General features: G+C 38.4%; 3 protein-coding genes, 1 long non-coding RNA gene and 1 pseudogene across 5 annotated transcripts; 2 read left to right on the forward strand and 3 right to left on the reverse strand.

The window, feature by feature from the left end:
• The first annotated feature begins 1,354 nt into the window (after positions 1–1,354).
• On the forward strand, positions 1,355–3,435 carry LOC104755056 (uncharacterized). Its single transcript, XR_015586593.1, has 7 exons — positions 1,355–1,640; positions 2,009–2,097; positions 2,262–2,321; positions 2,410–2,578; positions 2,668–2,766; positions 2,860–3,037; positions 3,148–3,435. It is a non-coding gene; the product is annotated as an uncharacterized LOC104755056 (long non-coding RNA).
• A 466-nt stretch (positions 3,436–3,901) lies between these two features.
• LOC104759122 (putative F-box protein At4g22165 pseudogene) lies at positions 3,902–5,257 on the reverse strand (annotated as a pseudogene).
• A 721-nt stretch (positions 5,258–5,978) lies between these two features.
• Positions 5,979–6,580, reverse strand: LOC109130181 (putative defensin-like protein 228). The gene is made up of 2 exons (XM_019239383.2): positions 6,442–6,580; positions 5,979–6,331 (listed from the first exon to the last, which is right to left on the reverse strand). The coding sequence occupies exons 1-2, from the start codon at positions 6,509–6,511 to the stop codon at positions 6,135–6,137; spliced, it is 267 nt and encodes an 88-aa protein (XP_019094928.1). The 5' UTR covers positions 6,512–6,580; the 3' UTR covers positions 5,979–6,134.
• A 719-nt stretch (positions 6,581–7,299) lies between these two features.
• On the reverse strand, positions 7,300–8,881 carry LOC104755057 (presenilin-like protein At1g08700). The gene is made up of 2 exons (XM_010477377.3): positions 8,557–8,881; positions 7,300–8,485 (listed from the first exon to the last, which is right to left on the reverse strand). Exons 1-2 carry the CDS (start codon positions 8,879–8,881, stop codon positions 7,449–7,451), a joined length of 1,362 nt encoding a protein of 453 aa, XP_010475679.1. The 3' UTR covers positions 7,300–7,448.
• A 156-nt stretch (positions 8,882–9,037) lies between these two features.
• LOC104755058 (F-box protein SKIP24) lies at positions 9,038–10,926 on the forward strand. 2 transcript variants are annotated; one of them, XM_010477381.3, is made up of 5 exons: positions 9,038–9,359; positions 9,447–9,620; positions 9,874–10,036; positions 10,130–10,331; positions 10,666–10,926. In XM_010477381.3, the coding sequence occupies exons 1-5, from the start codon at positions 9,121–9,123 to the stop codon at positions 10,716–10,718; spliced, it is 831 nt and encodes a 276-aa protein (XP_010475683.1). In that variant the 5' UTR covers positions 9,038–9,120; the 3' UTR covers positions 10,719–10,926. The 2 variants fall into 2 exon arrangements, with proteins under 2 accessions (XP_010475683.1, XP_010475680.1); XM_010477378.2 differs by lacking the exon at positions 10,666–10,926 and having other exon boundaries at positions 9,121–9,359; positions 10,130–10,537.
• Positions 10,927–11,261: the final 335 nt, after the last annotated feature.

Consider the following 11,261-nt stretch of genomic DNA (forward strand, 5'->3'; position numbering starts at 1 on the left):
AATCCTAAGCTCCAACAAGGCCTAGTTGAATAAGAAGAAGAAGATCCGAAGATCGAGGAACAAGTAAACTTCATGAAAGAGAGAAGTTTGTTACAAAACTCAATTCAGTACAAAGAACTTGATTCATCAGATTAGATATTCTGATTTTACAAGTAAAAAAGATTGAATATTCAAACCAATTAGGAATTGCAAATCTAAGCTACGAGTCATAGTAATAGCTCACCTAAGCTCCACCAATCCCAAGCTCATTTTGTACCGCAAGAAGTCCATTCCTAATGATATTGTTGAGACGTGTTGCTAATTCCACTGTAATCATCCCCATAACATTGTCGTCACCAAAACAAGCCGACCACTGTTCCTCTGAGATAATTGATAAATGTGTGAGAGAGATGGTTGAGGCTGTAGATGGACCGGGCATTTTCATAAACTATCAACCCTCGAATTTGTTCAGAGAATGGCCGTGGCATTCGGTTCAAAATGTTCAAGAAGTTTTGTCGTACTTTGTATACTCTACCTTCTCCGTCATCGTAATCCACCGTGGTAAGGGGTTCATCTTTCCCGATCTTTCTCACCCTAAAGACCTTTAACACAGTTCCAGAATGCATTTTGCTCATCATCTTGGTGGTTCTTAAACCAGAAATAGAATCTTGTTCGGTAGCGGCAAAGCTTTCAATCCACAAGACTCTGTTTTTAGAAACCTTCGTCGGCGGATACCTTGGGTGAAACGAAAAGAAGGTTCTAGAAATCTCCGGAGGATTACTACCGGCGAGAAAAACCGTTTCCGCCGATGAGCAAGCGGCTAACGTGAGAAGCCCTGCGTCGGGAAATTGCCGAGACATCGCTGGTCCAAGTCTGTTTGTAGACAACCGTATCTTCACGGGTTCGGGTTCTTCAAGAATCTCATCAGGACTAGTGAATACAGAGATAGTTTGTGATGTTCGATCGTACATCGTAAAGATCTTCCTTGGGTTCCTTGAAACTTGGCTTGATGAATTGACAACTCTCGTGTCTACAAAGAACGATCTTTCTGAAGTACGTTTCATACGAATTAGGATCGTGGAAGAAAGGATGGCAGATTTGCTCGAGAGACTATAGCGAGTAGGAGTAGCCATTGTTTTCTTTTTCTTGGGCGGTATAGTAACAGAAGGAAGAGAGAGGGAGTAAGTAGAGAAGAAGACTGGTTTAAATACTAGGAGAATGGGCCCAAATAACGATTATAAGGCCCAAATCGGAGAGCTTCTCCAACGGGGCCTCTCTTATCAAGCCTCTTATGTTAAAATTGAGCCAAAAAATAAATCAAAAACACAGAAACTAATTTCGGATCAAAAAGAGGCAGCTCTTATTGATACGTGTCAGCTTCTTGTTCGATGATGTTTTAATATTTAAAAAAAAAAAAAAAAGTTATATCGACACAGTTTTCTTCTTCCTTCTCTCTCTCTTTCCCGATAATGTCTGTGTGAGATCGACCATCAGAACGACAATCGGAGGAGATGTATGGGTTATCTGAGGTGATCGGACGTTTTAACATCATCTCCACCGTCGCCGAGTTACAACGTCGACTGTGGTCAGCGAATCGGCCAGTCGATTCATGGAAAACGATGAGTCTCCTCCAGCAAATCGAAGCTTATACAATTGTCATGGTACGTTTCTATTTCTGTTTGTATGAATTAGTTGTTTAGAGATTTGGGTATTTGATTTTGAAAATTAGGGTTCTTCATACCCTAATTTATTTATATGATAGGCATGATGATTAAACTTAGGATTAATGAAATTATCCAGAGACTAATCGTAATCTCGTTGCCTAAACTCATCTTCAATCATCTCCTCCGAGAAAAAAAAAAGAATGGTTAATCCAGAGACTAATCGTAATCTCGTTGCCAAACCCATTATAGAGATTCATCTTGAAGGCAGTTTGTAAAAACGAGTTTGATAGAGAATCGCAGAATTTTACGATTTCAAAAACATTAAAAAAAGTCTGATTTTTTTCTTCTGGTATTTTCTTTTTCAGATGATGATGATGATACGAGAAGCAGAAAAGTCGGAATAGAGATGAAGAGACAGAACAGGAGAGCATTGAGTGTGATTAACCAGAAACTCGTTGGTTCAAAAGCTTATCCTTGCGTTGTTAACAAGAGAATAGGCTTATCTCACTACATTAACTTAACCCTCTCTCTCTCTCTCTCTCAAATTCTAAAGCTCGTCTCTTTTGTATCCATCTCTGTTTAAAGATTTCTTATTTCTTTGGATTTTATTGATTTCAGGAGAAAACAAGAAAGCTGTGAGAAGAAGAAGCTTGATTCATTACATCCCTCAATTTCAAGGTCAGTAATGCTTTGGAAAACCTTTCTCTGATTTTGTTTTTGGCTGAGAAAAGAGAGAAGATCTGAGATTGTTTTTGAATATGTGCAGACCTCAAGAAGAGACAAAGAAGCTGAAACCATCGCTTCCAAGTAGTAGTGGTAACGAGTTCGGTGATTGTATATTCATTGATGAAGAAGAAGGGGAGAAGAATGAAGCTACATTTGACCAACCTATGCCGATGTCGTTGGAAGAACTCTACATTGAATCTGATCCTATGGTAATTTTATCTTATCAATCATTTACAATAGATCTTTATAGCTTGTAATGCATTTTTTTCTCTGACATCGAAAACCTCTCTGTGTGCAGGAGAAGATTATGCTTAGTACTTTACAATTCAATATGTCGTTACGGACGCAATACCCTTTCTTGAAGATGTTCCTTAAGGCAGCTCAATCAGACAAGAAGGTAAATCAGTTAATCTATCAGTGACTTGTACGTAATTTAACATATACTCATCAAACATTATGAATTACAACTACCTTGTTTACTTCGAAACAGCTTGAGATCTTGGCGTCGTTCTTGATCGAGCTTGCCTTGTGGACTACGAAATGCTTCGGTATTCACCATCCTTGCTAGCCGCCACTGCAGTGTACACAGCTAAATGTACAATCCATGGCTTCAGTGAATGGAACAGCACTTGTGAATTCCACAGTCACTACTCAGAACATCAGCTCCTGTAAGTCATTATTATCCATTTGCACAAAAGGGAATCCTAAAAGGTTGATCTTCATAACGAAATCACATACATAAACTGATCTTTGAGTGGATTTGTGTTTGTTGTTGCAGAGAATGTTGTAGAAGAATGATAAGGCTGCATCAGAAAGCAAAAGTTTGGCACAAACCAAGATTACAACTAATCTATTATCCCATTTATGATTTGTATTCCTATTTTTACTATGCTTTTATAATTTGTAAGTTTAAAAAATTATGAAATGCTATTATTTCTCATTTTCATTTCATAAATAATATTTTTGACAAAAAATTTTCTTTCAAAATGAAGAATCCCAATAAGAGGCTTCACCATTGGAGAAGCAAAATTTTAATTAGTCTTTCACAAATTCTTATTTTCAAAAAGTACAAAAATATTTTCTTAAAAAATTTAAAAACCTCAAAATAACATCCTCAACGGTGAAGCTCTTAAGAGGTTGGCCTCTTGGTCATGTTGAAAATGCTTTTGACGTTTTATGTGATTGGAATAGTTAAAACATCTGAACAAACCATAGATTGCAAGCGGGTCTTTTTACATGCATTATCGGCAAATTGAGGACAAGTCAAGAGAGAAAGAGAGAGAGAGAGAGCAGTTGACACAAGTTAAACATTTTTGTTCGTAAGTAATGATGGCCTATAAAGGAATCGTCCACCTACCCTCTAAATAACTAGAGAGAGCCGTATTTCAAGAAAAAAGAAAAACCAAGAGGACATGATCATCTCTAAAGAGTTTCAGTTTCTTTTCAACCAACTTGACTAGTTTTAGAGCCATATCTAGCCAAAATGAGCCTACCAAACTCGTCAAGTACTAGAGAAACACAAAACCATGATATCAATACTTGTAGCTGAAACCTGGCAAGAACCATCGCGCACAAGAGTATAGCAGCGACGAAGAAACAGACTGGTGCGGTCGTTCAATCGTCTCTGCCTTGAGATTAAAGACAAAAATATCATCCTCTTTGTCATCCTGACCAAGGCCACTAAAGATGGAATTGTGATTGATTCCAAGGCCACTAAAATAGATGGAATTGTCATTGATTCCCTCAAAGTCTATGGCAGGCACGGTGACACCCAGATCCAAAAGAATTGCCTCGCCATCCAAATAAAGAAGCCTCTCCCACTTTTTCGTACATGAACACATCTTGTAGATGCAGAATGACCAGGTATCGAGGCGTGTCACTACGCTCACGACCATCAGGACATGTCCACTTACTGTGACGACAATGCTAGTCTTCTCAAAAACACAAAGTCCTAGGCAAGACTCATGACGAAAATCGTCAAAGGAGAATGGAGCAACATAGACAGCATCAGTCTCAGGAGCTTTTAGGGGAATTAGGCCGTCTCCAGAGATATCAAAGATTTGGATAGCACCATAGCGATAGACGTAAAGCTTATGATGCTTGTATACCATGTCAGAACAGGGAGAGCCGTCGGGAAACTCTCTCCACGAGTGATCGCCTTTCTTGCAGATCACGGCACATTGTGTGTCAAAGGGCCACCTAGGTATCTTGAAAGAGAAGATAACTAGATAGTCTCTTGCTTCCTCGTCTATCCATAGTCGAGGGGAATTGATTTCCAAGCCTATAGAATCAGCTTCGTAATATTGATCAGATGATCCAGTCAGCTGTGTAGCGTGGAACTTATCATCTACGATCCGCTCGAGTTTTGTCTTACCACGTTGTGACTCCACGGGCGGTAGATCGATCCTCTGGCCGGTTAAAAGGTTAACAATGTAGAGATTAAAGAGAGGGTTTCGCATGAGGAGCCAGCATCCATACGTGGCAACACACACACCACCAACACCCAGATCCTGGCTTATGCTGTACAGCTTGTCTTTTTCCTCGGGATTGAACAACTTACAGCGATTCATGTTCATGTCGTCTTCATTATTATGAGGGAATATAATTAACCATGGGTCTTGGGATTTTGGAAGGCAACTTCTCGAAGCAGAGAGCCAAGCCGAACATGTGGATTTAGCTCGTTGTAAATCGCGGAGGCTGAGTCGTTGGAGAACAGAGTGGATCAGATCCGGAGGAAGCTCAGACCAATAAAGGCAGTTTCTTCTCTTCCTAGCCTTTTTTTCGCGCCGTTCATGATCATAGCTAAGAAGTTCAGCCAGGGACATAGATGAAAGCTTTGCCTCTTCTCTCCGCCGTTTCGAATTACTAGTCTTCTTAAGCTTAAGCATGGTGTTTTGTCTTTATGACAAAGTGATTTTACCAAAGAAAAATTAAAGAGAATTAAATATAGACAAGAGAAGGACCCCTTATATATATACTATTTTTTATTTATTTAAAACCAATTTTACCATGGTTTAGATATGATCGAATCAGACAAAAAAATAACTTTCTTTAAAATAAAATAAAATAAAATAAAAATAATGCAAGAGCCGCTAAAACATCGGTTACACCCAGTGCGAGAGTCACTGAATATCAGAATTTCTTAGAAAAAAAAAAGTTTTACCCAAAAAAAACTGGTAAATTAATGATAGGTTGCCAAAAAAAAAAAAAGCAACGATAATTTAGGTTAAAGTGTAAGCAGTTTTATTAGTTCAGTTCAGATTTTATAAAAATTAGAATAAAAAAAAATTGAATTTGGGTTTGATATGGACCATATGGTGCAAATGCACTTCCTTTACTGGGTCAGCGGCCAGGTTACTTGACTGAAGACTAGATGCCTCCTGATGGAGCAGTGTACCAACTTCTCAATCTTTCTTTTTCTGAAATCAAATTTCTACGTTAAGAGAAGTAAATCTAATGGAAGTATCAGATCAGTTGACAGTAATGCCATGACAGATCAAGTCATAACGCTTACTTACATCTAGAACAAATTACATACAACTTTAACAAAAAAAAAAAAAAAGAAAAATTTACATACAACGTAAAGAGGTTGAGATACACATATGCACCTTTTTCAAAGTAGAATTAACTTATAATCATATATAAGTTTACAATTTTTTTTAAAAACAAAAATGGACGACTTCTTTTTTAGTTACCAAAAATTCTTACAACTTGTTAATTGATTCATTAATTAGTACAAGAATTTTGGTTATGGATATAAATAAATTAGCAAGGGCGACTGCAATTGCAAAGACGATGGTGAGGTAATTTAGTTGAAAAACGAATAACGTTAGTACATTGGCAAAGATCATATTTAAACTTCTTGTTTTTGAAATCGCCTAAGCATGCCTTGTTTCCATCATTCCCGCATGTTCCTTCATACATTTGATTTATGTGACACCTCTTGTTCGCAGCTTCCACGTCTTTTTGTTTTATATCAACAGTCAACAAACAAATCGAGCAACACAAGTTTGATCATTCTGTATTCCGCAAACTGATGAATCAAAAAAAGAGAGAGATTATAATATGTTACCTTGAATATAGCTAAAAACAAGAAACATGAAGACACATGAAACCATGAGTAAGATAGCAGATTTCATCATTCAAAAGGGTTGATATAATTAATTAGGTTTTCTCAGTTACGTGAAAATATTGTGGTCTGTCTTAAACTTGTAATTTTATTGTTATAAATATTATCACTAGCTCGTAATAAATATAGAAACACATACGATAAAAATAGTTGTTTCGATAAAACTTGTGGAAAAGAATAAAAAGAGAAAGTCAACGAGATCAACTTGTTCTCTCGTTCATTAGTTTTTAGAATATTCTTCTAAATAATAATATTTTTTTTGGTGTTGTAATTTTTAGATACTTAGTTGAATATAAATTAGATAAAGAAATTACATGTAGCAAAAACGTACGTGGTAGACTGGCTGTTGGAAATTACTCAAACTGAGACATAAATCAAAATCCTATGTAAAGTTTCAGTTTTTTTTCCAGAATAATAATGTAGAAATCTACGACCGGTTTGGTATCCGGTTTAAGTTCTGGTTTGGAGGGTTATTGAACGAATATGAAAAAGTAAAACTAATAAGTCGGTGTTAAAATAGTAAGTCCGGATGCGCACATCCCACATCGCGTCTTGTGAGAGGGTCCGTGGACTGTCCTATAAATTAATGCATCTATCTGCTTCTTTACAATCATAAGTCATAACAATTAATTGTGCTTAATTGACGTCAAGACTCTCTGTGTCTGTGTGTAGTGTATATGTACGAGAGATGAGACTTGAAGGAATTAAGATACCACAGATAAATCCTAAAGTTTTCAGTCAAACACCTGAAATGTCTACAAACACATACTAAAATGATCGGCTTCAGAGACTATCAATCCATTTTACATAAGCTTTTTCCCATAGAATATTGCTCAAATCCCTAAAAACATATTTGCTTCAGTTGAAACAGCATAAGGTGCAATACATGGATAAAAACAGCAATCAGGATATCATCATCTACTTGTTTCCCTAGATTTTTTTCTGGTTAATCAGAACATCATCAAATTAGTTGTCATCCCAACAACAAACGGCTCCATCAGTAACCGCGTCAAGAAGTAGAAAACAACACCCAACATGATGGATATGGGAAGAGCAGGCAGAGCTCGGTTGTACACAGCCAACAAAATAAGAGTGCACCCTAGTCCCGAGATGATCGCAAGGTAACAGGCGTATACCGTCATCAGATCATACATTGCTGCCCTACCAACAAGAACACTGTAGAAAATAAAGTCTCCAAGACCAAGTTTTATGCCTCTATTTGAAATGTCGACAACGTTATCCGACTCCTCCAAACCTCTTGGTTCTTCCCTATTATCTCCCCAGCCCATCAACTCAACAAGAGGAGACATTTCCTCATCCATAACATTATCTCTGTCTTCGATATTTCCTCTGGTTCCAACTGCGGTTGACTGCTCTGAGGATATGGCAACCACAGGTGACCTCTCAACAACGTCTCTGTCTTCGTTACCATGACCATCCACATTGTCTATATCCCTCACAGCAACAGCATTATAATCCAGATTATGAGAATTTCCCCTTCCAAGTTGGTTTGCATCATGGTTCCGTACTGCTTGCAGCTCAACTGATCCAGAATCTGAAACCCCACCAGCACCACCACCAACCAAAGCCCTTAAACTGGAGCCACGGTTCCTCCCTTGGTTTCCCGAGGAGACAGTGGGCCTAGCTTCATAAACCATAGCAGGAAGCTCCTCATCTCGGCTAGAAGCAAGCTCCACCAAGAGCTTAAGTGGACCACCAGGTGCCAAAACAGCAACCAAATCATACAAAGCTAAAGCCACCAAGATAAACCATGTAGTCCATTCAGGTAATTTAGTAAACCAAGCTGCAACAACAATCCCCATAACAACCATATAACACTGTCTCATCACAATTGGTATACCACCAGCAAACACTGACAACGTCCCCAGGATGGTGAAATTGAAAAGCAATATGAAGCAGGTGACTGAATCAACAGGAATTGAGAAATGCTGGATTATCGATAAGAAGATCGCACCTCCCATCGTACCTGAGACACACAACCACCAACATTGAATTCGAGTAAAACCCTAAGAAGAAGAAGGAAACGAAATTGTGTACCTAAGACGAAGAAGGCGGAGAAGCGCATGTAATGCTTGAGGAAATTGGTGAAGTTGTAGTAGAAGAGGAGAACAAGGATGAAAGTGACGGCGGCAACGAGGACGACGAAGACGATGGCGTTGAGAAGACTACCTTCAAGCTTAACGGTAGCGGAGTCAGAGGGATTCTCGATGTAAATGAGATTGGCGGCGGTACGGATCTGAGGGTCGGAGGTAACGGAGAGAGAGTAAGTGAGAAGGACGACGAGGAACATGCAGATTGAGACCGGAGCCATCACGCCGATAATCTCAACTCCGAGAGAATCGAGTATACTAGAAGAATCCATCGTTGTCAATAATATTTGAGAGATCTTTGGATTGGCTACGCCATCTTTGGGGTTTCTAGAGGAAGAAGACGAAGACGAGAGAAGAGGAGAGGGTTACTTCTGTGTGACCAGCTCCTTTTATTTTTATTTTTAATTAAAAAAAAAATTAATTTTGTCGTCTTGTTGAAACCTAACAAATTGGGATTTAAAAAAACTCTCCGATCAACCCCAAATTGGGATTAAGAACCCTAGAAAGAGAAATGTCGGCGAACGAAATACCCGACGAGCTATGGAGAAAGATTCTAGAGATTGGGGTTAAGTCCTCAGCTTTCTCTTACAAAGATCTCTGCTGCATCTCCATCTCCTCTCATCGTCTCCGCCGTTTGTCTTCCGATGATTGCTTCTGGGACCTTCTTCTCTTTCATGATTTCCCCACCCACATCATCTCTGCTTCCTCTTCTCAATCTCAATCTCCCACCAAGTTTATCTACAAGACTAGGTATATTGTTATTTGATTCAAATTTGTGTGTTATTAACTTATTATGAGGTTCCTTGTGTTGTCACTGAGTGTGTGTGTGTTGGATAGGTTTGAGAGGGATAAGGAGAGGAAATTAGCTGCCCATAGGAGAGCTTTACTCAGGAAGGAGAGTGAGATTTCTGAATGGAGACGGAGAATTCGTGAATTGGAGTCTCGGTTATCAGAAGAGGCTGATAGATTACAGTCTGCTTCTCTCGAGTTTTCTAATTTGCACAAAGTGAGGTACACCACTAACTAGTCCCTCACCTGGAGAACATTACTGTAAATTTCCAGAAAGTTTTCTCTTATGTTTCTTGTTTGTTGTTGTTTTAGTTTTTAATAAGTTCTGACTCTAAAGGAGGAGATGATTGTATATTGTTTTGTGACAAGTTTGAAAAGATGATTCTTTTGTTTGATCAAAGTGAAAATGAGATTGGTCATACTGTTCTTGCCTCATTCATTCCTTACTGATGTCATTTGTTCTTGTCTCTCGCAGGCAAGCATCAGTAGCTCTGAAGGTTTGGCAGCCAGAGATCGTACGTGGCAGACAAAAACAATTGGTTGAGCAAAACGCCGTTCCTGTTGAGGGTCGTCTGCGTGCAGTTGAGATGGAGATAAAGTTGTGCAAGCAGCAAATCATGGGTGTGAATAGGGAACTTGTGAGTATCAAGTCAGGGAATTCCAATCATTGTTCCAAACTTCCTCTGGTTGACTTTCTAACTCTCTTATATTGTTATTCTCCGTAATTGCAGAGGGAGGTAAAACACCGATTTGACATAGCCATAAAAGAGCTAGAATCCATGAAGTATCATCCTTTACGAGATTACAACTCTATAAGTAGTGGAGACCAAGGAAGTAATAGCAAGACGAAGAAGTTGAAAACGAGCATTAACTATAGTGGTGGAAACCAAGTGAGTAATGGCAAGAGGAAGAAGTTGAAAACAAGAATTAACTGTAAGTTTATGAACATTTCTCACTTTTCTTCATGTACTAGTGTTGCCTATTCTTACCGTCCAAATATTCTCCATGAGTGTGTTCCTGAAAATCTTATAGTTCTTCAAAGTGTGACACAATGTAGTGTGGAAGAGTTTATGCCGATTTAGACTGTTTGAAAGTATGACATGGAGCAATACAACCTCAATGAGTAATTTAAAAGCAAACGATGGATGTTTAATGTTTGAACTATAGATTTTACTTGTTAATCTTCGTTATCTTATCAGTGGTATCGATTATGAGTTCCTTTTTAATTTACTTACGAACACTTGTTGCCTGGATTCCGGTAAAGCAGTTCCAGCAATACACAGAAACGAGGACAAGCTGTTACACTCAGAATCAGAATGATGGTTGGCTGCCCCATTCCACACATAGACACAGAACGCTGTAGTAGTAGTAGTTGTTGTATTGTTTCTTGTTTCGTATCCAATTAGATTTGCAGGAATAAAGCTGAAATTTTGTCACAGAAGAGAATTTGCTCTACTTTGTAAGTTTTGGTTGATATGTAGGTATTACAATATCATGAATGAAGATAAATTTGTTTAAGAAACTAAAACCGGCTTGTCTATGTCAAAAGCTCTGTTCTTATCTACCTTCGTGTAGTGTGTTTTTACTGTTCCCGTTAGTCCTCTTTAGTACTTGAATGTGTTGATATGGAAGAATGCTAAAGAATGGTTTCATGATCGTACTCATGCTTAGTTTGGATTCCGGTGCGGAATCTCCCGCTCAAAATCTGCCAAGAACCACCTATATGGATTTTACTGATACTGTGATACATGTCGTTTTCACTTTGTAATTAAGTTTTACTTTTTACATTATTTTTTAACCCTATTAGCCGCGTATAGAAAATTATAGCGTGTGGGTCCTGAAAGCAACGTGTCACATTTTCTC

This window comes from Camelina sativa, chromosome 17 (genome assembly GCF_030686135.1).
Source record: "Camelina sativa cultivar CO46 ecotype springtype chromosome 17, ASM3068613v1".
NCBI classification, from domain to species: domain Eukaryota; kingdom Viridiplantae; phylum Streptophyta; class Magnoliopsida; order Brassicales; family Brassicaceae; genus Camelina; species Camelina sativa.